Genomic DNA, 26,173 nt, shown 5'->3' with positions numbered 1-26,173 from the left:
TTTAAATTAAAATGCTGATGAAATGTAGAACCCCCCGCGTGTCGCAGTTCCCATTTTTAAACAAAGGATTAATCCCTCCCCGAATGACGACAAAATTGATGGCAGAGGAGACCGATATTCCTCCACTATGCAGATTTGTAACTGGTGCTGGCCTCGGTATTAGTGTGATTGGCGTGGTCCTTTGATAAACCCTTGAGTATTTATTTTGAGGTGTCGTCTTCTTTCAGCATTCACACACGATGCGAGCCTTCAAGCCGTTGGGGGAGCTGGTGCACTATCTTGAACACGCTGCACGCAATCCGGCGACCCAACACGACACCCTTGGCATTTGTTACCTGTGCTTGTGGACTCTTCTACTCGCTCTCACTATTAGGTCCGGTGTGAGATCTAATTAGGGCGGTCCCACTCTGGCGCGAACACCAGCAGTGCCAACACCACCTTTTGCCTGACAGTGGGCTTTGCCGCTCTGGGTGAAACGGTGGCAATTTAAACAGGATTTCCTGGGTGTGTCCACATATCCTTGCATCAGTAACTGCTGCAGAGGAAACTCCAGCGGCGCCAAGACCGCCCTTTGCCTGACACCAGGCCTGACCTTTATTTTGTCAGATGTTTTTTGTCAATTAACCTTTCCTAAAAATAATGAACTGTCATTTTGTCATTTTAAGCCACAACTGCTTTTTTTCCTTTCTCCCTGAACATTGGAACATTATACAAAGATTGGATAGGTGCTTGGGCCACACTGCACAAAGTTGTTAGATTACTCATGCACAGTCAATGAACCTGTTCAATGACCATTCCGGTCAAGCAGACTGGTTATTAAGAGAAACCAAGTTGGGTGTGCTGCTTCCATGAGTATGGGCACATGAAAGCTCACATGTAGAAGTTAGTTTTCCGGTGCTTGCTGCATATAACTTTGGAATTCAGCAGCTTAAGTTTAAGATTGTGCTACAAGGTAGCAGAAGGCATTTGTCTCTTGGTTATCGGACACTTCATGAGATGTGGTTTCACCATAAAGGTAGCTATCTTTTTGGAAGATGAAATTAGTTGATGTATGTTTTAATGTGGATGTTTAACAATGGAAAGGCTAGTCCATTTAAATTGTTGTAGCCATAAAGAGAACTGTTGCATGTCAATGTTCCCCAGCTAATATCCTTATTTTTGGTTAACAGAGAATCTGGATTTCAATCTAGAAGAAAAGACTGCACTGATCTCCAATACGAAGTCTCCTATATCCTTCTTTAGCAAACTTGGGCAGACAATTTCCCGTAAACGGACCCCCAAGGTAAGAAATGTTGTGCTACAAATTTTTTGTTAAAAGACCATTCTGTGTAGCAAGTTTGAATTGTTTGAAAAATGTGTTGGGCTGGTTCATTCAGGCATGTTTGTATGGCAGTGGTTGGTTGTTCACCTCAGGGTTATAATTTGGTGGAGGAACAGATGCTCTTGGAGTACTTGGCTAAAGTAGCTAGAAGTGTAACTCGCCCGAGTGTGGGATGAGGAGGGAGAAGAAGAGGTGGGTGTTAATTTTGCTATTTTCTTAAACCCTTTTTGGTGGAGTTTACATCCTATTGCGACCAGACATGTAAATGTATGTAAATGTACCTCACATTAATTCACTTGTCTTCTTTAATGTATCACAATTATTTTTTTATAAAGTTTATTACAAACTTTTAAAAAGAAAAGACACGAAAAAAGAAGATACAATATTACAAAACAAGACAATTTCCATTGTTAGGATTCTGTTCGCTCTTCCAACAATGCAGTTTTCATCTGTAAACATTCTTCACGTTATTTAGATTATTGTTAGTCCATTATATTGGTAGTACAGCAACACTGTCAGAAATGTAGATGACTGTACCCCACCGCAACTCGCGCTCTCAATACCATTCAGTACTACTATTTACTTTTACATTTATATTTCTCAATTTAAATTGTGTGGGAATTGTTCCAAAACGGGCCTGGATAGTCTAGAATTGTGCTGTAGTTACTAGGAATAGCCATTCCTTCTGGGGGCAACTTCTTGCAGTCAGTCTCCCACTTGTCTTATTCCTGATATTTGTTTCACCTGCTGACCACATTTGCATCATAAATTTGTTTTTTTTAATGGCTTAGTAGGAAAGCACATTTTTTCCATGTTTTTTTTTTACTTGGTGAAAATGTTTTTTAGGGGTCTCATTTAAAAACAATGTATTTAGCAGCACACCCATTAAGCAAAAATACTAAAAGCTGAGTAAAACAACATAAGCATGTATTTTCAGTTAGTTTGATGTCCAAAAAAGGGCTCACATCACCCTTTAGAATTTACACATTTCCAATAGCAAAACTGTTATAATGAAATCAACTGTGGGGTGGGATGGAGGGTGTTGGTGCAAAATAGCTGCAGAAGCGTAGAGCTCCAAACTATTGTAATTTAAGTGCTCGTAAAAATCCTACATCATCCTGCTTACTTACGCAATATCGATCTCCCCATGACGCTGTGGTGCTTGCTGCCCGGGTGAATTCATAAAAAAGGCTGCTGTGAAGGCATCGTGAAGCAAGACGCAATCAACCGATTCAAATTTTTACTCTGAGGTTTTATTTAACTTAAGTCAGTGAAGTGTAGAGCTCCTTCCAGGTGTTGGCTTATGATGAGCTCCCCCTTCCCCAAATTCAAGACAGTTCACAAAAGACTGGGGTTCCCTTCCCCAAGAGTTCAAATCTTCCAACTTTTCAAAACAATACAGTTCCTTGGGACACTTCCCAACTCTGTTGTCATTAGTACTCTTCACTGGTACAAGTCTGTTTCTTGACATCAAAATCGTATAAGCAGTCGTTGATAAAGGGCCTTTGGTCTAGGCGCAGTTGTTGGACCAAACAGTCCACCCATTACAGGTCACGCAACTGATACCCCTTCTTATCTGCTTTCAATCAACAATTGTCCATTGCTTTCCCTGAACAGTTAAATGTGTTTCTTTCATCATTTACCTTTGCTTGGATTTCTACTGCATACACCCCTCAAACTCTAACGAAACACAACCACAAACCTACAACACAACAATCCATACAAACTTCACTGCAACAACAAAACAAACCACACATACTCGTACAACAGCACACATGGACTACCAATCGTAAAACACCCCAACCGCAGCCAGAGGACCCACTGGGCTTAAGCTGCCAACAGCACATCACTGCTCTCTTGCACTTTTCCAGCTTATTCCCACTAACTCACCTCACCCCCTTACACTTTCTTTCAGAGCCACCAGGGGACCACTCCGGTGGTGATAGTGCACTGTACAAATCCTTTAACATTAACTACACACTGTTACACCTTGTGTATTCTTCTGGCTCTGTACAATGCAGGTTTTCCTGTAACCCTGCAGTTCCTTAAACTATTTCAACTTTGCCCAACACTTTGCTTCTCCACTCATATCCTTCTTGGGTTTTCCTGGACTTTGCCAACACTTGTGTCTTAACCAATTCACTATGTGGTATTCCTGCCTTGCACCACCTTATTTCCATTCCATTCATAAGCACTTGTAACTTAATTCTACTTTATGCAGCATTAGAACTGATTCACAATGTCGCAATATGTTTGGTATTCAAAATACCTAGCTTTTGCTTTATGCGGCATGCAAATTTGCTCCACAATGTCTTTCAATTTGTTTGGTATTCGAAAATAACTTGCTTTTGCTTTATACTGCATTCAAATTTGCTGATCACTTTCAGTTGGTTTGCTTTTCCGAATGCACTGGTTTCTGCATTCTAAAAGTGCTTATAACAAATTTCCACTCATTCTGTAGTTAAGAGTGCCTATTTTAAGTTGCCGGAGCGCCCTGGTATAAGTGTTTACCTTGTATCACTGACTCCGTACGGCAGTTCCCTTTGGCTTCTCATCGGCTCTTCGCACTGCGTCTGGCTTCTTGTGTCTCCGCTCTTCCTCTGCAGAAACCTGAGATAGCACTGCTCACTTTCTTGGTGTTCTGCAGCCTCTGGAGTGTCTTGGCGCCCACTGCTTCTCCTGTGTTCACCCAACGTGGAGGGTTGGCAGGCCTTCCAGACCCTCTCGTGGCAGGCCTCTGCCACGGCGTCCCTCTCTCCTGCCCAACACTGCTCTCGGCTCCCGCTCCTCTCGCTCTCCATCCAGCTTCTCTCCCACTCTTGTCAGCAACCCGCCTCTGGGTTCCTTTCTGTGCTCTCCCTCTTGCTGTGCAGCCAGGCTTCTTATACCTGTGGGGATTGTCAAAGGCCCACAGGTGTGGGTCAGTTAGTTGAATTGCCTGACGTTCATGAAAACTATTGGCTGGACATGCCTGGCTATTTCATCTGTATTAATCCTGCATTACTCTGTGCTGTCTCCTACTCTTCTTGGTACTTGACTTATATGTGTCTGCATTAACAGCATAAGATGAATATGGGTTTCTCTCACTGTTCGCCAGTGCCCTCGTAAATCTCTGGCATATGAGGACTGCACCCAGGTGTGGTGACGACTGCGGAAGGCCGGTGCCAATAAGGGATGGGGGCACAAATGTGCCCTGATACTCAAGCAAGGGCACATGCTCATTTCTCTTCACCTTGAGAAGGCTTACACCAGACCCTGCTTGAATCCAGCATGGGCGCTGGAATCCGCAGAAGCCCACGGGTGGTGGCGAGCCTGCTGTTGCCTGGGCTGCTGCATTGACAAGACATGACCCTGGCTGCACTTACTGTAGGTTTTGGTGTGGCCCAATGTTCGTCGACAGTACCCGAGCTTAGCGGACAATCCGGAGGGCTGGTGTGGAAATGGCACTTGTGTGTACGGGCCGTGGATGTACCCCCAGTAGCCAGTGGGCATGGATGCTGTGGATTGCTTTGACTTGGTCTGCTGGGAGTGCTGTCTGTGCTCTCTACCTGGAGCATCCAGCGTTGGCAGAGCCAGCCCTTATAGTGTGTGCATCATCCTAGCCATGGTGTCACAGACATGTAAGTGTACAAACTGGGCTACCTCTTGAAATTTTGTAGATTAGCACTTTCTAGTAGTACTCGACCATCCTTAAATAAACTACGTACCCAAATGGGAATGTCAGATAAGCATCAGGCGAAGCTTCAATTCTAGAACGCAGGGAAGCCCTTAATGACCGGGTCGACCACGTCTCTGGTACCAGGGTACCATGGCAAGCGAAAATGTTTGAGATTTGGAAGTGAAAACTATTTTTTTCAGATTAACACTGTCATTGAAGGTATAAAACCAAATTGGACAGAGATCCAGTCCCATCTTGATGCCTGTGGCCATAGACTGGATGAAGTAGGGTAACTTGTTTCATTCATCAATGACACTGCTGCCACATCCTCAGACTGTGGGAAATCTGCAGGCAAGGGTCAAGGCTCTGGAGGCAAATCAGGATGACAAGGAAGGGCACTCGTGAAGAAATCATTTCCTCATTTTAAGGGTTTCCAAAACACTCACTGGTAATGTGGCTGCATTTGTAGTAAACCTTATTAAAGAGCTCACGGCAGATATGAGCTTCTCTACGATAGGGTTGTGGACCGTGCACACCAACGCTTTAGTAGTAAGGCTGATCCCTGGTGTCCCTCCGAGGCCACTCGTTGCGAGGATCCTAAATTATAGGGACAGACACTTAATTCTAAATAAAGCCAGAGAACTGGGGGAGCTTTGTTAAAAGAACATATTGTTCTTCCCTGACTTCACAAGTGCAGTCCAGGCCCCACACGCAAGTCCTTCATTGGGGTGAAAAAAAGGCTTCAAGAAAGGTCCATTTCTCCAAGTTCTACCACACCAATTTTTGAGTGGTCAGTGGGGGTAAGACTCACTTTTTCTCTGTCACTGCAAGCCAGTGACTTTGTAGATTTGTTGCCATGAACACCACCAAGCGATTCCCTGTGGGCAGACCGAGCACCCCAGAGGCATTGGGGGAAATTCTTGCAATTATTTCTTATTACTTCCCTTCCTTCAGGGGATCAGCTTGATGTCCGGTCACAAGCAAGTTTTATTCTGCAAGGATTGGGAGGGGCTTCTATCACGTAGGCCCTAGCTGATGACTGCTAATGTGATTGAGAATTTCTCCAAGTGGTACTGTGCTAGATGCCCGAGTCTACCTTCACGTAACGTACGATCCACTGGTTGCTTTTGTCTAGTTTTGATTTGAGTTTAATGGGCTTGGGGGTGGGATGAAACCTGTGCATTTACAGTTTGGGTTGGTCAATGAGGAAGGGGTGAAGGGTATTTGCGGTTAGTATTAGGAGGTTGTTTGGTACCTTAAGAGGTGTACTTAAATGTTTAGACAACAGAAATATGCCTAGTGTTGATACAACTGAAAGGCAGGCTATGTGGAGTCAAGAAGTAAAACAGGAATGGATAACTTTAGAAATCTGAACTTATCTGGGAATCTTAAAGGATTAAACCACCCTATTGAAGTGTGCAAAGTTCTACTTTCTACTTTACATAGAAGGACTGCATTACCATTGTTTCAGGAAACTCAAATGCTTCCATCTAGCGGTAGCTTGTTTGCCAGAAAATGGGGATGTCAGATACTTTTGCCTTTTTCTCAGAAATGTGCTAATCCCTTCTACCTTAGAGACCCCCAGCACTTCTGCTGGACTTTAGGACTTTGAATTTTTATCCTGGAAAGAGTGAGCCTTTTTTTCCCACACACTCGTATTTTTCTCTGATTTGAACTCTGTTTCTCTTTTGGTTTTGGAGTCTGACAAACTCCATAGGCATCATCTTTTGAAATTGTGACACACAGCACCTTCAGTGCAGTGGCACAGGGAAGTCCTTCAGATTTCCCAAAAGGTTTAAATACCTTCTCTTGGATAACTACTGTTTCCAAGAGCAGTGAAGCGAAATTTACTTTACTTATATTGTAGCTTTGTAGACCTAGCACACACTGTCATACAATGGGGTGCTGGAGGGGTTACTTGGTATCCCCTTTGTCTAGTTTCCCGTGTAACATTTTTATGTTACCCTTTCTATAATTAATGGCTGGTGGCGGTAGTTTACTGTTTACTACCATTGAGTGTTTTTACCGCGGGCTGCCATTGCAGCTGCAGTAAAGCACCCATGGGTCACCACCAGTCTGGCTTTAGAGCTGCCAGAAGCACGGAAACTGCTCTCCTTAACATCTGTGAAGACCTCTCCAACCTTGACTCCAATACCCCCTTTGTCCTCATCTTACTTGATCTCTCTTCTGCCTTTGACATGGTCAACCATGCCATCCTGCTCAACCATCTCTGTGATAACCTGGGTATCACTGATCAGGCCCTGGCTTGGCTGACCTCTTTCCTCTGATCGACTGTCCCAGTTCCAACTTGAGTCCTTCCTCCCCTCTATCTCTACCTGGGGGGTTTGCCAGGGTTGTAACCTCTCTCCCTGGCTGTTCAACCAATACTTGGCACTTCTTGCCCACCGCATTGCCACTCCCCCAACTTTCAGTGCTATGCGGACAACACTCAGCTCATTTTCAGGATCCCTTCTGCCACCTCTTCTCCTGCTCTCATCTCCAACTGTCTGTCCGCTATCCAGGAGTGGTCTGCCGGCAACGATCTCTGCTTTAATTTGATTTGTTTATTTATATAGCGCACAAAACCCAGAGGTATCTAGGTACTTATACTTGAGAGATTGGTTGCAGTGCTTCAGGTTACAAAAAGGAAGCGCAAGAGGTGATTACAACAAAAAGGAATGTAGAGAGGTAAAACATCACACGCAAAGTGCAGAAAAGAGTTCAGATGCGCAGATGAATGGTGCCGAACCCCATGTTTCGATATTGCGGATTAGGACCCCATGTTTTAGGGTAGCAGCAGCATACACATGCAAAAGTTATTTAAGCGGCCGATACATGGTGCCTAACCCCATGTTGCAGCACAGCAGCAGCATACACATGCAAGAGTCAATTAGGCAGCAGATACATGATGCCTAACTCCATTTTGAAGTGCGGCAGCAGCATACAAATGCAAAGATCAATTAGGCAGGCACTATCCAGTTCCAGGGCCTCGAAAGTAAAACTGTAAAATGTTAAACTGTAAAATGCTAGAAAAACTGAGATTCTCCTCATCGGCACACCTGCTCCCTCCTTTCCCTGACTTTCTCTGGTCGCCCTCTCTTGGCCCTCTTCCTTCTCCCACCTGTGAGCCTAAAAACCTCAGTGTCATCTTCAACTCCACTCTCCTCCTCTCCTCCCATCTCTGACATCTCTAAGAAGTCACACTACCAGCTGCACCTCCTCAGAGGTATTTTCCCTTTCCTCTCCTTCCCCCAGAGGCTCACTGTCTCCAGAGCTCTAGTTGTCTCTAGGCTGGACGACTGTAAGAGCCTCTTTCTAAACCTGCCTGCTTCTACTCTCCAGGCTCTGCAACTCATCCAGAACAGGACTGCAAGACTTGTCCTTGTCCTTGGCCTCAAGCCCAGAGGTCGTATCTCTCCCGGACTGAAATCTCTGCACTGGCTCCCATTGGCTGCGAGGATTAAGTTCAAAACCCTCTGCATTGTCCACAAGACCTTCTGGGGCCTCAATATCTTAAACTCTTCCTACATATCTTCCTTCTCGAGCTCTTCGCTCATCCGCCTCCAAATCCCTCAGGGTCAGTCGCTTCTCCAAGCAACGAGTTGGTGGTAGATCTTTCTTTGGCTGGGGCCTCCCTGTGGAACAGCCTCCCTGCCTCACCATCTCCGGTTCTGGAAGTACCTCAAGACCTTCCTCTTTGCTTCTGCTTCCTCTCCCGTGCTGAGCTCCTGACTGAAACTGCACTGGTCACCTGGCTAACCCCTGATCTCGGGCCCAGGTCCCCCCCCTCGCCAGCTGCACTCCTGAACTGCCTCCCGGGCAACCCCTGCACTTGGGGGGGTTGCTGTATTCCTCCAGCCCCACCAGCCCTTGACACTTGATGTCTGCACTTACCCCTGCACTTGCCAGAAACTGGCCGCACTTTTACCTACTATTTTTATTTATTTTGTTTATTTTTACTGTTGATCCTATGTATTGCACTATCCCCCTCCCCCCGCACTTTCCCTTTGCACCCTCCCCTGCACTTGCACAATCTCAATGTCACCTGGCCTAGTAAGATCGTTGTCTCCGTCTTCCCTCTGTTCCCCCCTCCCTTGACTCGTCGCGCTTTGAAATACATGTGTATAGGCACGTTATGAATGCCATATATCATTTTGTCAAAATAGCCCCAGTCTTTTTTTTTTTGCCATTTCTTGTTGGAAAGGTCCTTCTTGAGATTTACTCTGCGCGCCAAACCAGGTCTGGTCCCTTGGTTCGTTTTGTCTTTGGCAGGTTTCACTGCTGAAACTCTCCTCTGGCTCCAGCGTGTCTGGCAGGGCAGGAAGTGAGGGAGGTGCCCGAAACACCCTAGGCTTTATCCCCTTGGTTACAGGAATGCACCCAAAGGTGGTTGGCTGGCTTGCTGTCCTTGGAGGACAGCCACCCTGCTGTGTGTTTGACATCTAGGCTGCAAATGAATTGGAGAAACCCGCATAAAAGTTGAGGTCTTTTGCTTGGAAGGCAGAGTCAACTACTGGACGAAGGAATCCGAAGAAGAACTTGGAAGAGGCGCTTGCTGCAACTCCTGGACTGTTGGTTTACCCGGTGAAGCCCTGCTGCATTGGTGAAGATCAGAATTTACCTCAACTAGAGATGTCCTACAAGGACGACTTCTCCCCTTGGGTTGGTGGGACCAATCTACCCCAAAGAAAACTTGTCTGGACATTCTCTCGGAGCTGGCTTTACTGCCATTGCTGTTGCAGGAACCGATTGCCAGGGAGAGGAACACCAGATCGAGTGCATCGTTTTTAAGTCAGACCCGAGCTCCAGGAAGATCCTCCGGACTCCCATGAAGCAGGACTGACCAAGCCTGAGCTACCTTAAGAGTGCTGGACCCCAGATGTAAGGAAAGTCCATAAGGTATCTGAACTGTAGAGGTGCTATTTGCGAGAGCCGCGAGCAGCTGAAACCACGAAGTGCTGCTGAGCTGAAGTTATCCCATTGCTCCCGCCAACCTTCTTTTCGTAGTGCAGGAGTCCCCAGACGTCCTCCATCTTGTCCCCACAACGGAGGCCCACGAACAGGATCTGCAGACCTACACAGGAACAGAAGCCAGCTGGAACCAATTTCTTCATACCAAAGGTACTGTAAAACCAAGGGATACTTGTATCTTGTTCTGTAGCCTTGCTAGCGCTCAGTTGAGACTTGTCTTGGTTGCTTTTGCAGTGTTGCTTGCAGCTTTGCCCCTCAAAAGCCTCCTAGCTTGTGGCCCTACAGTGATTTCATTTTCTACAAACACTTCGAAAACTTTGCAAGACTTTTTATCTACCTACAAGAAGCGTTTCAGCTTACATAGACTTTTGCTCAACTAACATTGGCTGGCCTGGCTCCCTGAAAGACTCTTCTTACCTCTGACTTTGTGCTTTAATTATCCCTCAACAAAAGTCACAGATTAGATAACTTGTGCGGCTGGGAAAGGGTTAATTTACTTTGCATTGGGGGGTTCAAAAATTACTTGCTAAGAATATTTGTTAACCATTGTTTTATTCCGTAAACCTTTTCTTTTGACATCAAACTCAGTATTGCTCTAAATGTGCCAGTGATATATTAATGTCGACAGTGTCCTGGTTATTAAAGCTGCCTCAGGGTGCAGGAAGTGTCTGCGTGCCATCCCAAAAGGGTATCCACTGATTTAGTGAAACTGAGTGTGTATTTTGAAGTATATTTAAGTGTTACATGTTTTGCTCCTTTCTAAAGAAGGCTTATTCAACTGACTGTTAAATAAATTAATTGTTCAATCAAGAAACCTTGTGTGTAAGTGTTTATTTGAATAACTGTCACTGTGAAACTGTGTTACAAAGCTGCTGCTCACATTGACCCCTCTTTAGATATGCCTGACTGCTCAATCACTCTACCAACTTGTGTAGTACATGCTTATACCAAAGGTTGGGTTAACTATTGCCAAGAGGACAAGGCTGGTGCAGTCTCCCACAGAGTACTGCATACAATCTTGCCTAAGGATCATTAATGGGGGTAAAGGGGGGATTTCAGCACAACACTTAACATCGATCTTGATAGATCCAAGAGCAGCATGCAGCATATTTCTACGTCTGCAGAGGTGCTCCGTTGCCTTATAGAACTGCATGAGTTGCTGGATGTATGGAGCTGGTGATGTGCGTTAGGAATGTTTCTCTTTTAGGCAACTTTCCCTCCATATTCAATGGACCCTGAAAACTTTTGCTTTTGTTTTACACCTTGTCCTGAATTTTTGTGCAGAGAAGTCAAGCCTTCAGATTCACTTGCCTTTTACTCATTTGTTATGGGGAAAGTGACTAGTCCTTCAGTCTGTCAGTACTGGGAAACTGTTTCCCTTTTGTCTTTTTACTTGTTCTCTTTGGGTAACTTTTTCATATTGCTTGAAGCATCTTTCAATGCAGTGCAACAGGGATACTTTTGTACCACCCTAGACTCACCGAAAGGGTATTTTGGTTACTTTTAAATGTGTCAAGACAAGCTGCTGGTAGCAGTTACATTTTTATCATTTTTGCTATATTTTTAGTTGGCTCATTCACATTTATCACGTTGGGTTACTAACTGTGGCTAGTGTCCTAAGATGGCAGTGCCACACGATTTATCACATGTTATTTTGGCCGCCTGCCTTCTCGGGTCAGGAATTCTCTTTTATGGTCTTGCATTCGCCTGGGAATGTTTTCACAGCCTAGTGCTTGCCATGGGTGCCTAGGCTCAGGGTTTGGGCTGGTACTGTGGGGGTCCCAATCCACATACTAGTGCCAGTATGTCTAGTGTGCATGCATGAGTGAGCCCCACAGTGGTCCCTGATTGGACCACTGCTGGTGTACATGAGTAGGGCAGATCCTTGCTATCGGAGTTGGATCACTCCCCTGAATTTGGGATAAGAGGGTGTAAGGAAGGCATGGTATCACTGTAAAACAGACACAGTTCAAGGGTGTTTATTGAACTTTATAAGGGGTGTGAGAAATGCCTATCTAAACCTAAATCTAAAATGAGAGCAAGCTACAACCATCAAATAATACAGTCCTAGTGGAGTCTAGTCAAATAAAAAGGCCCTATGCTTAAAAAAAAGAAATATATTGCCAATCCTTACCGCTATGCTGCAAAATAGTGTGGGATAATGTTCACAAAAAGAAAGAAGTGGATGTTTAAGCTGTTTGCCTCCCTTCCCCACGTTTTTAGCACAGGACAAGACGGGTCACTCTAACACAGCACACTCCTGGGATTCTTTGTAACAAGGTCACAGTTCCTTTCACCAACATCAGGGCCTTCTGTGCCCAAGTCTCTTTTGTGCAAAGTCTCTTGCCTCATAGAACATGATGTACCATAAACCACAAAGTTCCTTTCTCAATTTTCACTTCGGGTGATTTACTCTTCACCATGGATCCCCCTCAGCCGGGCTCGGATCCTTCTTTCACAGTTCGCCTACCTCAGTCGGGTTCACATTTGCCACCGCAATATCTTCTCGGGTGTGCTAGGCATCCCTCAGTCTGGTTCACATTTGCCACAACAATATTCCCGGGTGTGTTATTGTTCATCCAGGGTCCCCCTTTTCTGGGCTCAGACGCCTTTTCTACAATTGGTCCCCCTCAACCGGGCCCAGACCAATTTCAGTTTACAGACAATCGAAGACTTTCGAATGTGCACATGATTCAACGTAACCTACTGTAGGACCACTTCGACTTTGCAGTTCAATAATTATTCCATGCTCAGGGGTGGGGAGGACAAAACAGAGACCTTAGAGTGAGCACCCAGGTGGCTCCGGACCACTCTGTATCTGGTACCTATTTCGCTTTTACAAAGTTCAATTTGTATACATGTTCTCTTTCTACATACATTGTTTTTTAATACCACATTTTATTGGTTTTTTGGAAATACAAAACATAAAGCCCCACACAGTGGGGTAAACAAAACTTCCCATACCCACCCGCCAACAACTCCCCGCTGTGGACCTTTACCAACGAGCTTCAAAACATCCCACAAAGTTGTGTCCCTTTTGTATTGCACCCACCACTCCATCTGCAAGTCCTTGGGTAGCGTAACGTTACAATATTATAAATTACTTTTAGTGCGCCTCTTCCCAACTTTGCCATATTTTTTGCGCTTTTTCTGGGCACCTCCTGGCAGTATAAACTCTCTTTTCCATCGCGATGCAGATATCCATGTCTGTGATCCATTGTTCAAGGCTCGGTGGCCTCTCCGAGCCCCAAAGTTGCGTTATGTTCCTTTTGAGTATCGCAGTGGTGGTAGATAAGAGCGCTCTCTCATACTTCGTTAGGCCATTGTCTCCTTCTATCCCCAGCAAGCAATAATTGCTTTGGATTCACAAGTATCCTCTTGCCCAATAGCCTTGACAGTTCATCACAGCATTGTTGCCAGTATTATTGAAAGATGGCACAGTCCTACATGATATGATAATAGGAGCCTTCCTCCCTCTTACATCGCAAACGGTATGGATTCGTAACCTTTCCCCACTTGAACAGTGCCACCCTTGGGTAATCCTATGTAGTATCTTCAGCTGAATTAATCTAAGCCTGGAGGAGAGAGTTGATTCTCTGGAGTACATCAACGCAGTCACCCATTCCTCTGGGAGTATATCACCTACCTCCCTCTCCCACTTGGCTTTCAGGCTCGACAGTTCTTTCGTAGCAAAGGAGTTAATAGCACTGTACATAGTCGATGTGACTTTATGTTTAAGCAGTTCTGGGAATACATTACGTTCTAGTGGAGAGTAATCGGCTATGTCACTCAATTCAGGGAGATGGGCCTGCAACGCATGTTTGAGCTGGATATAGTGGGATTGTTCGTTGGGTGGGAGTGCAAAGGTGGCGGCTAGATCCGCAAATGTTATTATTCCATTTTCCTTCATCACATCGCCAATTTTCGTAATACCTAGTTGGGCCCATGCTTGCCATTTAGAGAGTTTGTTCACCTCCGGGAGATGTCTATTGTTCCAGAGTGGTTGTGCTAGAGTTAGTTTTTTATCCCAACCTAGGTATTTGTGTATCTGGCCAGACTAGGGTTATATGCGACAACCTGGATGGGTCAGCGTGTCTCTCCTTTTTCCGTTAGAGGAGGCTCATGATGGGTCTTTCCTGTGTGTCAGTGTCTTGTATTATATTATGCGGTATAGTGGTATCCCCATGCAATTTATCATTCACTATTGCCATTTGACTGGCCCAGTAGTAGGTCTGTAGCCGGGGGAGTCCAATCCCGCCCTCCCATATGGATCTTTGTAGGGTAGTAAGTGCCATTCGTGGGTGCCTCCCTTTCCATAACAACCTCCTAAGTGTTTGATCTATCTTATGAAACACATTGGGTGCTATTGGTACTGGTGCATTTTGTAGTAAGTAAAGAAAACTGGGAAGGGCCATCATTTTGAAGAGAGTAATGTGAGTGGTAGGGACATCCAGTGGCGAACATCATCCTTGAACCTGGTCGCCACTCGATGTAAATTTTTCCCCACATAGTCTGTTAGTTTGTGTGTGATTTGTATACCGAGGTATCTGAATTGTTCCCTTTCAATACGATAGGGGCACTCATCTGGTATCGCAATGTCCATATACTTCACCGGGAATAGTATGGACTTTGACCAGTTGACACGGAATCCGCTGAACGCGCCATATCTCTCTAGTAAATGCGACACAACAGGACAGGAAACCCGCGGGTCCGCCAGATAAATTAACAGATCATCCGTGTATAAAGACACTCTGTCTTCCCAGCCGTCCACCCACCTGAAGCCACTCCATGTTTGCTTGGATCTTAACAGGATTGCTAAAGGTTCGATTGCTAACGCAAAAAATCAAAGCTGACAGGGGGCAGCCTTGTCGCGTGCCCCTACCTAGCTGGAAGGGTTCGGAAGTATACCCATTCACTCTTGTTACTGCTACTGGAAGGTGGTATAGTGGTTTAACCCAACTCATGAAATAAGGGCCTATGCCCATTTGTCGCATAATTTCCCAAATTGCTTCCCAATGCACAGAGTCGAAAGCCTTTTCAAAATCTATGGACAGTAGGGCTAGGGGGTTTGGTAGCTTAGGCGTTTTTTCTAATGCTGTGTGTAATCTATATATATTTTGCCTGGTGGATCTTTGTGGCATAAATCCGCATTGGTCCGGGTGCACTAGTGTGTGTATGACACGCTGCAGCCGAGTGGCCAGTACTTTCACCAGTATTTTAGCCTCGCAATTAATAAGAGACGTGGGCCTCTAGGAACTGCACTTGTCAGGTGGCTTATCTGTTTTGGGCAAAACTATTATTGTAGCCTTTCTGAGGTCAGGGGGGAGGCAACCCTGCGAGCGCGAGTGTTGAAAGACGCGCAGTAGTTGTGGAGAGATTATGTTTGCACCTATTTTCTTCCATATTTCGACAGGAAAGCCGTTCAAGCCTGGGGTCTTCCCTGACTGAAGTTCTGACATTGCACAGGTTACTTCTTCTGTGATTTCTTGTTCTAGTAGGGCCGCCTGTTGCTTGTCTAGGAAGGGTAATTTCTTCTAATATATCGGTCGGTGGCGGTGCAAGTGGTGCACTGTACAGTTCGGCGTAATATTTAGCAAATCCCTCCTCTATGTCCTGGTCTGTTACTAGTGGGTCTGGTCCTTCTGTCGTTAGTTTCCTAACTCGGGTGAGGCCTAAGTCTCTACGCTCCAACAATGCCAGAATTTTCCCCGCCTTGTCCCCAGTTTCATATATTTTCGCTCGCATTGCTGCATGTGCTTGTTTTGCATTGTCTAAGGCTATGTGCTGTAGCTGTTTCTGTGCGAACTGCAGTGCACGTTGTGTCTGGGGTAGGTCATGGACCAGGTGAGCAGATTCCACATTCCGTACCTTGGCTTCAGCTGCATGTATCGTTTCAAGGTGTTTTTTCCTGTGGGCTGCAGTCCAGGCTATGATTTCACCTCTCAATACTGCTTTTAGTGCCTCCCATAGCGTTGTTGGGCTGTCCACAGTCTGTATTTATTTCAAAGTATGTTTCGGTAACTTTTTGTATGTGTTCCACCAATTTGGGAAACCCCAGGTAATAACCATTCAGTCTCCAACTGGGTGGGGGGAGTGGCCTGCTGGTCTTAATCGTTAACATGAGTGGAGAGTGATCTGAAATACCTCTGGGGAGCAGTTGCGCGTCACACGCCTCATGTATGTTACACATTGGTAGGAAGAAGTAATCCAACCTGGATAGCGAAGCATGTGCACCGGAGTGGTACGGATATTCTCTTGTATCGGGGTGTAGGGATCTCCATGCATCATGTAACCCTAGTGCATTGGTAAATGTGGCGAGTTTAGTGCATATATCTGGGTTTCTGGATTGTACATGTGTCCTATCTTTCTACATACAATGTTGCCGCTTGCAACCTTGAGCACAACACAACCCAGTCTATCAGTTTCTACAACTCACCAGCTGTGCTGAACTCGTTGGCGTTACTTTGCTGTCTGAGTCGAGGACAGTACCACGGTGGCAATTGCTTCTCACCGCCTTGGCTATCAATGCAGGAGGGCCCTGTGTAACTTTGACCCACGCTACACCGTTCGTCAGCTGCAATTCCTGGCCTTATGTTTATTTTCCTTGAGGCTTCTTGAAAGTCACGGTTCTGTGTTGAAAACGGCTAGGGTAATTCCCTCCTAGTCGTCCTCTTTGATCTCGCCGCCTTTCTCCTCGTTTTAAACTGCATTTCGGAATTGCTGCTTCCTCATGTGTTTCGCCTTGCTCCGTGTGCTTTTGTGCTCTGCCTTTTTTTGTGTGGGGAAGTGTGATAGAAGTCAGGTGTCTGTAATTATCAGTAATTGCCTCATTCTGCCTGACCCTTGTGTTGGAACATGTCAGGTATACGGTTCTGATGTTAGTCCGTTGTCGCTCACAACAAATTGTCAGCGAGAAAATGTTTGTGTCGGAAAAGGGGTGGGGGGGGCTGGGTTTCTAGGTATCCTACTTGGTAGGATGGGGGAAAAGGTGTTGCAAGGAAGGAGATGCTGCGTCTCACCCTTTTGGTGTTCCACTTCCACTCCCCGAAGACACCCCCCTGCCCCTCAAAATCCAGGTGATCCTCCCACACTGGTCCACCCCCAAGAACTCGATCCAATAGCGATGGCCATGTCATGGCTACCTGGATGACAGATCCCCGGGGATTAGTGGGTGAGACACCTTCAGGATTCTTACAAGGGGTCCTGCAGCAAATCAAAAGAGAAGCCTAGTATCCTGTGTAGCTGTGCAGATGACAGAAGACCAGAGGACTAATCCTGAAGAGGCCTGCCAACATTCTTGCTGCTGTCCTGGGAAGCCCTGCTGGACTACCTGATCTCTGAAGACCCTTATTGGTACTTCAACCATTTGTACTGTGGACCAACCAGTCTCGACTCCTTCTCATGATCCTACAGCCTGGTGCGTTTGGAACTGTCCCGGGACCACCGGGTGGACTGACCAGCTCTGTTTTTGGACTACCGTGTTAGAAGCGTTGCCATTCTGTAATTTGGCCCGGAATTTCGGGTGTCTCCAGCTAGTCCTACAAGATGTTTTTCTGCAGGTTTTCAACATCCCAGCATAGACTGGTCCTGTTCTTGGCGACTGGTGTGATGCCTGCTGTAGCCTGTGTGGCGACTTTCACTGGGACCAGCCATTCTCCCATCTGGTAGTGTCTTGAAGAGTGCTGCATTGGTGCTTGCTGCATTTCTTCACTGGAAAGGGTTGCACTCGGCTCCTGGACCTAACTGAAAACTTGCTTGCACCACAGTCCTGGGCATCTTCTACTGCATCCAACAGTGGGAAAACCTACCACCAGTGAACCCCATTCGACCTGCCAAGTCCTTTGGGAAGATTGGAATAAGGGCGGTGAGTAGTCGCAATAGTTACCGGTTCCCCTATCACCTCCATTATAAAGTTTGTGAAGTAATTTACTCAACTGAAAATCCCTTTGAACAAGGTTTGGAACACCCTTCACACCCACAGGAACATTTCCTAAATGTGTCCCAACTTCTAAAGGTAGTGTGTGAACTTTTGGGCACAAGGCCATATCAATTTAGGATTGGACTTGTAAAGTTAGGGATCCTATTCCTGTGGACTGTTAATACAATTGCCAAATTACTTACCTTTCTTTTCAGGTACATGGTGAACTGTATGCATTGCATTAACTGTGACTTTGTTTTATATTTAGATTTTTGTGTGATATGGCCTGCTTGATTCATTTTGATATTGTTTTTCTTGGCCAGCAATGAATATTTGTGTACTTATTGTTTAAGTATAATTGTATATTTCAAGGTGTAATCATTGTGGACCCCTGAGCCCACTCGCCTCTCCTGGGCCTTAGTTACTCTCCACACCTACCTTGATTGGGTTTGGCTAAACTCTGAGTCCCCCATTCACTTTAACTAGGGTGGCCTCGTGAAATCAGTCCACCAAGCCAGATTTAAGAAATCAATTTTTAACGTTTTTCACAGAGCATTCACTTTTATTTATTGGACGGCAACTGTTCAGATGGATTTCCAAAATTAACCATGGTGGGTTTTGGAAGGCCATCCTATTATGGTGAACCGGGAGACATTGAGGACTAACCAAACCCTCTCAAGGTATGGTAGCAGAGCGGCAAGGCTTAGTCACAGGAAGGCTTTGGGAGTGGTCTAGGCCTACAGTGAGTCCACACAGAACACCACCAATAATTCAAGTTAGACAGGTAAGTACAAAAATGTGCAATGATTTGAGGCCTTTAATATGCACACTAATCAAGTAAACCGTCTAGTCAATTGTCACACAATTACTGTAATGGTACAGTGAGGTTGTGTGCAGGCAGAGGGAGTGAAGTGGCAAGTAGACGGCGATACAGTCAAAGTACTGTGGTGCAAGACAATAGCTTTGTAAACTAGAAGAAGGAACTGGAAAAGAGTGATCATACATGACGCACCATCCAGCAGGGTGCCGGTAGGTAGAAAGTGGGGGAGGATCTGGGTAGGTTGTATAGTGCGAAGGTGGCAAAATTGAGGACTTTTTCCACAGAGCAAGTGGAGTAAAGAGAAGTGGGCCAAGAAGTTGGCATGAGCCGTACTGTAGTTTGCTGAGCACACGGCTGGAAATATGTTTTCATAGTGTGATGAGTAAGTAATTGATTACTTTTATAAATCTTGAGAAGATTAATGCAGTCAGCAGGGGGGGGGTAAGTGATGAATGATTGGAGTCTGGTGTTGCCATCAAAGAGAACTCCACCCCCAATACCCCCCCACCACCCCGCCCCAAGTTTGCAAGTCTTGCACGAGGTAACAAGATCTGGCACAAAGGTGATAGAGGGTTGGATAGGGATGGTGTTGTAAGCCGGGAGAAACATTACTTCTGTTTTTGAAGAGCTCTGCATGAGGCAAGAGAGGGCCATCCAGTGGTGGATGGCAGCGAGACGGTTGATAATCCAATCAAGAGATGAATGGGATGAAGTAGGGAAAGAAAAAAGATTTGAGTTCTCAGCAAAGATGTGGTTGTGAAAGCTAAAGGACAAGATGGGCGACCCAGGGCACACACAGCAAGCGTGTAAAGAGCAGAGGACCAAGGAATGATCTTTGTGGGAGTGGGATATGGCTAGAGGTTTGCAAGTTCCAAAAGATTTTAAAGTAGTGACTTTCCAGATGGGAGGCAGTCTAGGCTAGAGCAAATTTGTGAAGCCCATGGTCATGCAGAGTGAGGAGAAGGAGTGTTTAAAGCTGCAAAGGGGTTCAAAAGGTTGAGTATGAAATAATGGTGGGTATACCTTCCAGGGAATAAGACTGTGAATGGCTGTCTTGATCCCCAGCTACCACAGGCTTGGCACACCACTGCAATCTGGATGCACAGTTAATGGGGATTGTCTGGGAATCTCTTGCCATTCTCTCGAGGGGAGAAGCTGGGTTAATTGGTCCATTTGGTTCCATACTGCCAGTGGACTCTGCATGGCCTGGGGGAGTTCTACTGTCTGTGGCCCCTGTCAGTGGTCAATTGGGGATATGGTCCCTCTAGTGGGAGTCGGTTTTTGTGTGTGCAGCCCCCTTGTAATATCTACGACTAATGAGTCACTAGGTCTGTCTGGTGGCGGATGAAGTCTTCCTCAGAGGTCCTCTGTTCACTACAGGTGAGGCTGTTCCTGGTCTGGCTAGAGAAAATAGATGGGCAGTCCATAGCCTGTGCTGGATATCTGCAGCAGTCTAGTATCTTTACCCTGATGGAGTGTGCTGAAAGGTTCCCGGAGCCAAGTTCAAAAGGTCCTAAAGGCCAAGTGGTATTTGGGTCAGATGCAGGTGGATCTCCAAGCAAGAGGAGCCCCTGGAAGCCACCAACCGAGCTCTGAAGCGTTGCTCTGGGGTAATCTAGCCCAATGTAAACATATCTCACGGGAACTGAAAAGTACATGTTAGTTTAATTTTGTAAAGTCCAGTCTGGGACAAGACTTTAGAAAGCCCACCCACTTTACTGAAACAGGGTTTACACCCCTTAGGGTTAGCCTGAACTACTCAAAGGTTTGATGGCAATGGCTGAGCAGCAAATCTTCCTCTAGGAGGGAGGAGGGGCTGTAGTGAGGCACTCGGAGCATACACTTAGTTCAAGGAAACTCTTCCGAACCAGGAGATATCTAAAAAAATTAGGTATTTATATACACTAAGGCTTGTAGAATTCAAGTCATTTAGGTACAATCACATAATGATATAATAGGATAATAGTTGGAAATTCAGTTAGGTACTTCATAATAGCAATACTGGTAACAAATCACATAAGCAAACTTCCTGAAACACATAAGAAAACGTATAGAAGCTTTAACCTTATGTGACTTTAGCTTGGCCTATCTTGGAAACTCCAACCTTGTCAAAGTTGAGTCTCACAATGTCAGAGGGGACACTGGAGCACCAGTGGACCAGGGCCGAGGAAGGCAAGGCAAGAAAGCAGAATTCGGGTATCAAAAGAGCAGAGTCCTGCACAAAACCTTCAAGTTTGAAGGTTGGTAACAGTCCGGTTTACTTTGGCAAGGAAATATACAGTTTCTCTAGCCGGATTACCCCAATGTAGGTCAAAGTAGGCCCTGGAGGGGTGCAAGGGTTAGCTGAATGCAAAAGTACCTAGGAGCAGGACAGTACCTTTTCAATGAAGAACACAATGTCACAAGATGGTCCCCAAGGTGAACCGGCAGCAGACCCAGGTTTGAGTTTCTCTGCCTTGGCAGCTGAATAAGGTACTTTGGAGGGATCAGACGGTTGCACTCTTGCAGTGGGACACCTAGCAGATGATCTTCATGGCACTGGCTCATTGTAGGTTGTCGCTCGGCAGACGTTTCTCCAGTTCTCGGTCCTCTAATCGGCTGAGGGGACGTTTAGGAGTGGGAAAGAGTCACTGCAGGCCCAGAGGGAAGCCCACAAGGTTTCAGCTGAACTGCGCTTCACAAGACGATGCAACGCAAAATGGCACAGGTCCCAGCTTATTGGGAGATTACAGGCCTAGGAGGTCGCAGCTCTTTGAGGGATGTCCCAAAATGCAGATGGTATGGTAAGGTTTATGTATAAGGCGCCTATACACAAGGCAAGTGTTTAAAAGTGCTCAAGGAGGGAGTGAATAAGGGAGAGTCATTCAGAACCCCTGAATTTCTGAAAGATACAAGTCTGCACAGGCAGAGTACGTGCATATAATGCAATTAACAGTGTAGATGACAGCAAATAGGTCTGATGACGATTTTGCACTTCCAAGTGCATTGAGGCGCCGACATGCAAGGAGGGGAAACATGGAAGAAACATGGAAGATAGACGATATTCAAGGCATGGTACATTCAGATTGTGCAAGTGCACAGACGGTACAGGAAAGGGGAGGGGGGAGGTGAGTCCAAGTGCGCCAGTCAGTAGCTGTGGTAAGTGCTGAGATGCCACTCTCATGGGTCATTGACCATGTGCAGTACTAATGAGGCAAGTGCAGGGCCGGAGGCTAGTGCGAGAGGACTAGCGAGGGTGCCAGGGACCTGTGAGACTGAGGTACACCCAGAGGCCAGTCAGCAAGCTGTGTAGAAAAGGAGGGAGAGAGGGTTAGAGAGGAGAGAGAGGTTATCAGGGTAGAGGGAGAGAGGGAAGAGGAGAAAAGGAACGTCTTAAGGATTTTCCAAAACTTAAGGATATCAGGCTCAAGACTGAGGGCGTCAGGGAGGCTATTCAAGAGGGAGGCCCCTGCTGAGGATAAAGATCTCCCTCCAAATTTCTGCTTGGAGAACTGGCTCACTCGCAGAAGGTTGGAGGTAGATAAACGGAGGGCTCGGGGAAGGACAGTATTTAGGTAGACATCGTTGCAGATGGGTTGGTCCCAGGCCCCAGAAAGCCTTGTGGACAATGCAGAGGGCCTGGAACTTGATCCTTGCAGCCACAGGGAGCCAGTGGAGGGATTTCAGCACCAGAGAGATATGCAGTCCCTGGTCTTGAGGCCAAGGAGAAGTCTCGCAGTTCTGTTCTGGATGAGTTGCAGAGGGGGCAAAGCAGAGGCAGGGTGGTTGAGAAATAGGTTGTTGCAGTAGTTCAGCCTTGAGAGAACCAGGGCTTTGGCGACAGTGAGCCGCTGGGGGAAGGTGAGAAAAGGAAGAGTACCTCTGAGGAGGTGCAGCTGGTAGTTGGACCTTTTAGAAATGTTCGAAATGTGAGTGGTGAAGGAGAGAGTGGAGTCGAAGATGACCCCAAGTTTTTTGCCTCGCAGGTGGGTGCGGGCGCAGGACCAAGGGAGGCCGGCGAGAGAGTGTGGGAAAGCAGGAGCACGAGTCCCAATGTGAACGAGCTTGGTCTTACTGGCGTTGAGGCAGAGGTTGTTTGCAGCACACCATGACTGAAGAATTGCGGACAGTCAGATATGATAGGAACGAGGTAGAGGAGGTGGATGAGGGTAGCCTGAAAGAAAGTTGCGAGTGATCTGCATAACACTGGACGTTAGAGGTGGAAGTGGCGATGCCAGGGCAGCCATGTAGACCTTGAAGAACCAGGGGGCTATGTTAGAACCCTGGGGAATGCCACAGGTTGTAAGAGTAATAGTAGAGAGAAAGATGTCCTCCCCTGGACTTAGTGACTGGGTTGGCCCACCAGTCCAGGGGAGGACGTCTTTTTCAAAAGATATTCCCTGTTTCTCGGAGTACGGGTTCGGGTCGGCAGCGGTCACTCAGTGATTCTGTTGGGCGCTGGAAGTTGCTGGGGACGTTACTCTACGAATTACTCTTCGGATATTGAGTCCAGTGGTCGACTCTCAATTTCAGATCCAGGACCATCGCCTTTTATGCAGGAAAGCTGTCTGAGCCCACCAATCACGCCTTCATTCAAACTTGAGGGGGTGGCTGTTCAATGGGGACAGCCAGCCCCCCAGCGCAAACTCGTTCCAGTTGGGCACACTGTAGGACAAAGACCAGCAACGTTTTAGTCACCTACCCACTTCCTGTCCTTTCAGGCTCTGTCTTGGCAGGCTTTCTCAGGGAAGCCTGCCAAAGACAAAAGACCCATCAAGATCTCCCTCACCAAGGCAGGTAGGAGAAAGCTCAAAAAAGACCAAGTCATCAAGAACAGGGCTTAAAAAATGACAGGCACCATTTTCCAGTGGTGACCCTTGTGTCCCTTACCGCAGCTGCAAAGGCAGCCTGCAACAAAGGTCCACAAAAAGTTGTGCCTAAAGGTACACTGCCACCAGCCTGTCGGATGAACTTGGAACAGTAACTAAAAGTTACTGGGAAAGCGAGAAAATGGAGACAATGTTTCCCCTCAGCACTCCACTTAAGGTGGGGTGTGCTGATCTTGCAAAATAAAATACAGGTGGGACAAAGTGTGCCCCTGCCCTAGTAACATGTGTTAACGCAGGTAAAATAAAAAGGAAAACTCAATGAACTTCCAGCAACACTGCACAGAAAGTGCTGTGTGCTGCAATGATAAAATGTAGATGCCTGAAAAGATGGAGAAAAGTATTACTGTATTAAATATCAAAAATAGGTAAAGGGTTCCAATGATTCAAGTAAAAGAATGTGCGAGTGTTAAGGTTCCCACTCGCTGAGGAGAATTAGTCAAAAATCCAATAGTTCAGCAAAAATGTTGGGAGAGTCAAAGTGGGGAGAATTTCACTCAAAAAGGAAAATCTGCTTAACACTTGGGTATTGCTTTTCTGTGCTTACTAGACTTGAGTAAAGGTTGACGCCAATAAGGGAAGCCCTCACTGACACCGGTTAAACATCCACAGGGTCACTTACCATATTTGCACCAATGGGTCCCACGATTAGAACTAGTCGGTGAGGGGGGTGGGGGAGAATGCAAACTCACTGCTGTCTGTCTTCAATGCCTTTTACCTGTATTACATGTAGCCCTTCCTCTTGTATGACACTTGAATGGTTGTGGTGTTTATGGGTGTGCAGGCAGGGTATGGTGACGTATTCCCACTGATTCTTGGGGTACATATTTGTTGACAGGTCAACATTTTGTTTTTAAGGTGGCAAAAAATAAACTAGGGGGACCCAAGTAACAGAAGAATTTAAAGACGAGATGTAGTGAGACTGAAAGCTTCTTAGTAGACACTATATTAATGAGTTAAGTGGAGAGGCCAGGTCTTTTATCCGATTTGGATCAACTGTTTCTACCACCAGTCGGCCCTCTAAGTGTTTTCATGCTTTATCCAGAAACAATGTGGTGGCATCCATTGCATTTACCTTCATGTGATGGAAGGGAACTGAACAGGCTGAGGATGTCCTTGTTTTGAGGAGCTGGCAATGCACTTTTTTCATTGGCCTCACTCAAACAAATAGTTCAAAAGGTCGATCTCCATGAAAACCTTACTTACTAGCACTTGCAAAATTGCTTTACCATAGGTTTTTGAAATATTTTGAAAGTTAAATGTTCTACTTTTCATCTGTACTTTAGGACAAGAAAGAAAAAGAATCCGAAGGAACAGGAAAGCGACGTAAAACAAGCCAATCGGAGGATGTAAGTTTTCCTTTGTATGGTAGATTGGTTTATGAATGTGCAATATTTTTAGTTTAGAATTCTGTCGCGTGAAAGTTTACATCCTTGTCACTGTTGATGAGCAACACAGATGGTGAAGACTGCACATTCATTGAATGTGAGAAAAGTCAACAGTGGTATTCGGCTATGATTTGCTTTGTTTTATTACTTTGTAACACTATCATGCATATTATGTGCTGTGGACATATTTGCATAGTGTCAAATGCAGGAAGATAGTAATGTGGTATTTACTGTACAAACAAAGCACAACAGGTATTTGAAATGTTCAAATGGGCAATTTTGTTTAGCCAGTCAGCTTGGTAAGTTAAGTGCTGTAAAGACGGCATGGTATCAACAGTAAGATAGACACAAGTGACCACAGTTCAAGGGTGTTTATTAAACTTGGAAAAGGGTTTGAAAAACGCCCAACTAATCCTAAATCTAAAGATGGGAGCAAGCTACGACCATCAAATAACGCAGTCGTAGTGGTGTCCTGTCAAAATAAAAGGGTCTATACTAAAAAAACCTATTGCCTTACCTCCAATTACAAATAGTGTGGGAAACAATGTTATGTAAGTGTTGAAGAAATGATATGTCGTGGTTATTCAGGCCATTGGCCTCCCTTCCCCATGTTTCAGCACAGGACAAGGTGGCACGTTCGAGCTTAGCACAGTCTCTGATTTCTCTCGCACAAGGGTGCAGTTCAGACATTTGCATCAGGGCCTTCCGTGTCCAAGTTTCTTTGCCTTTCAAAGTCTCTTCTTTCAGGGGGCCTGAAGCGACAAACTTGTTGTTTTCCTCAGATTTCACACGCACTCAATTACTCGGGTGATTCACTATTCTCCTTGGATCCCCCTCAGCCGGGCTCAGATCCCCTTTACCACAATGCTCGTAGGGTTTTCATGTATGCAATTTCTCGTGTGATTCACGGTTTACCCCGGATCCCCCTACGCTGGGCTTGGATCCGCCTTGACACAAAATTCAATCAGTCTACCTCCACCGGGCTCAGACCAATTTTAATTTACTTTAGGACAAACTTGCTTTGTCCCACGTTCTCAGTAATCTCACTCGTTCGGGCTCGGATCAACTTTATCTACTTTGTCTTTCGATTGTGCAGTTTGTTGCTTGACCCGTTGCAGGACCACTTTGATTCACAGTTCTTTGTCACTCTTACGCTTTTGCCATCCCTCAGTTGGATACCTTGCAGAGACCTTCGAATGAGCACGCACACAATGCCGGACCACTCTGAACTT

General features: G+C 45.9%; 1 protein-coding gene across 19 annotated transcripts in view; it reads left to right on the top strand.

Annotated features, from left to right (window-relative positions):
* The window catches only part of MICAL3 (microtubule associated monooxygenase, calponin and LIM domain containing 3), a 2,299,897-nt gene that overhangs the window by 1,013,457 nt on the left and 1,260,267 nt on the right, over positions 1-26,173 (top strand). For all 19 annotated transcript variants that reach the window (XM_069628665.1, XM_069628668.1, XM_069628663.1 and 16 more), the window contains 2 exons: positions 1,170-1,282; positions 24,840-24,902. In XM_069628665.1, the coding sequence (XP_069484766.1) occupies positions 1,170-1,282; positions 24,840-24,902 (176 nt within the window). The remainder of the gene's footprint in view (positions 1-1,169; positions 1,283-24,839; positions 24,903-26,173) is intronic.

This window comes from Ambystoma mexicanum, chromosome 12, assembly GCF_040938575.1.
Source record: "Ambystoma mexicanum isolate Mex_15411 chromosome 12, UKY_AmexF1_1, whole genome shotgun sequence".
Taxonomy (NCBI): Eukaryota; Metazoa; Chordata; class Amphibia; order Caudata; family Ambystomatidae; genus Ambystoma; species Ambystoma mexicanum.
This window is presented reverse-complemented; position numbering and strand designations above follow the sequence as displayed.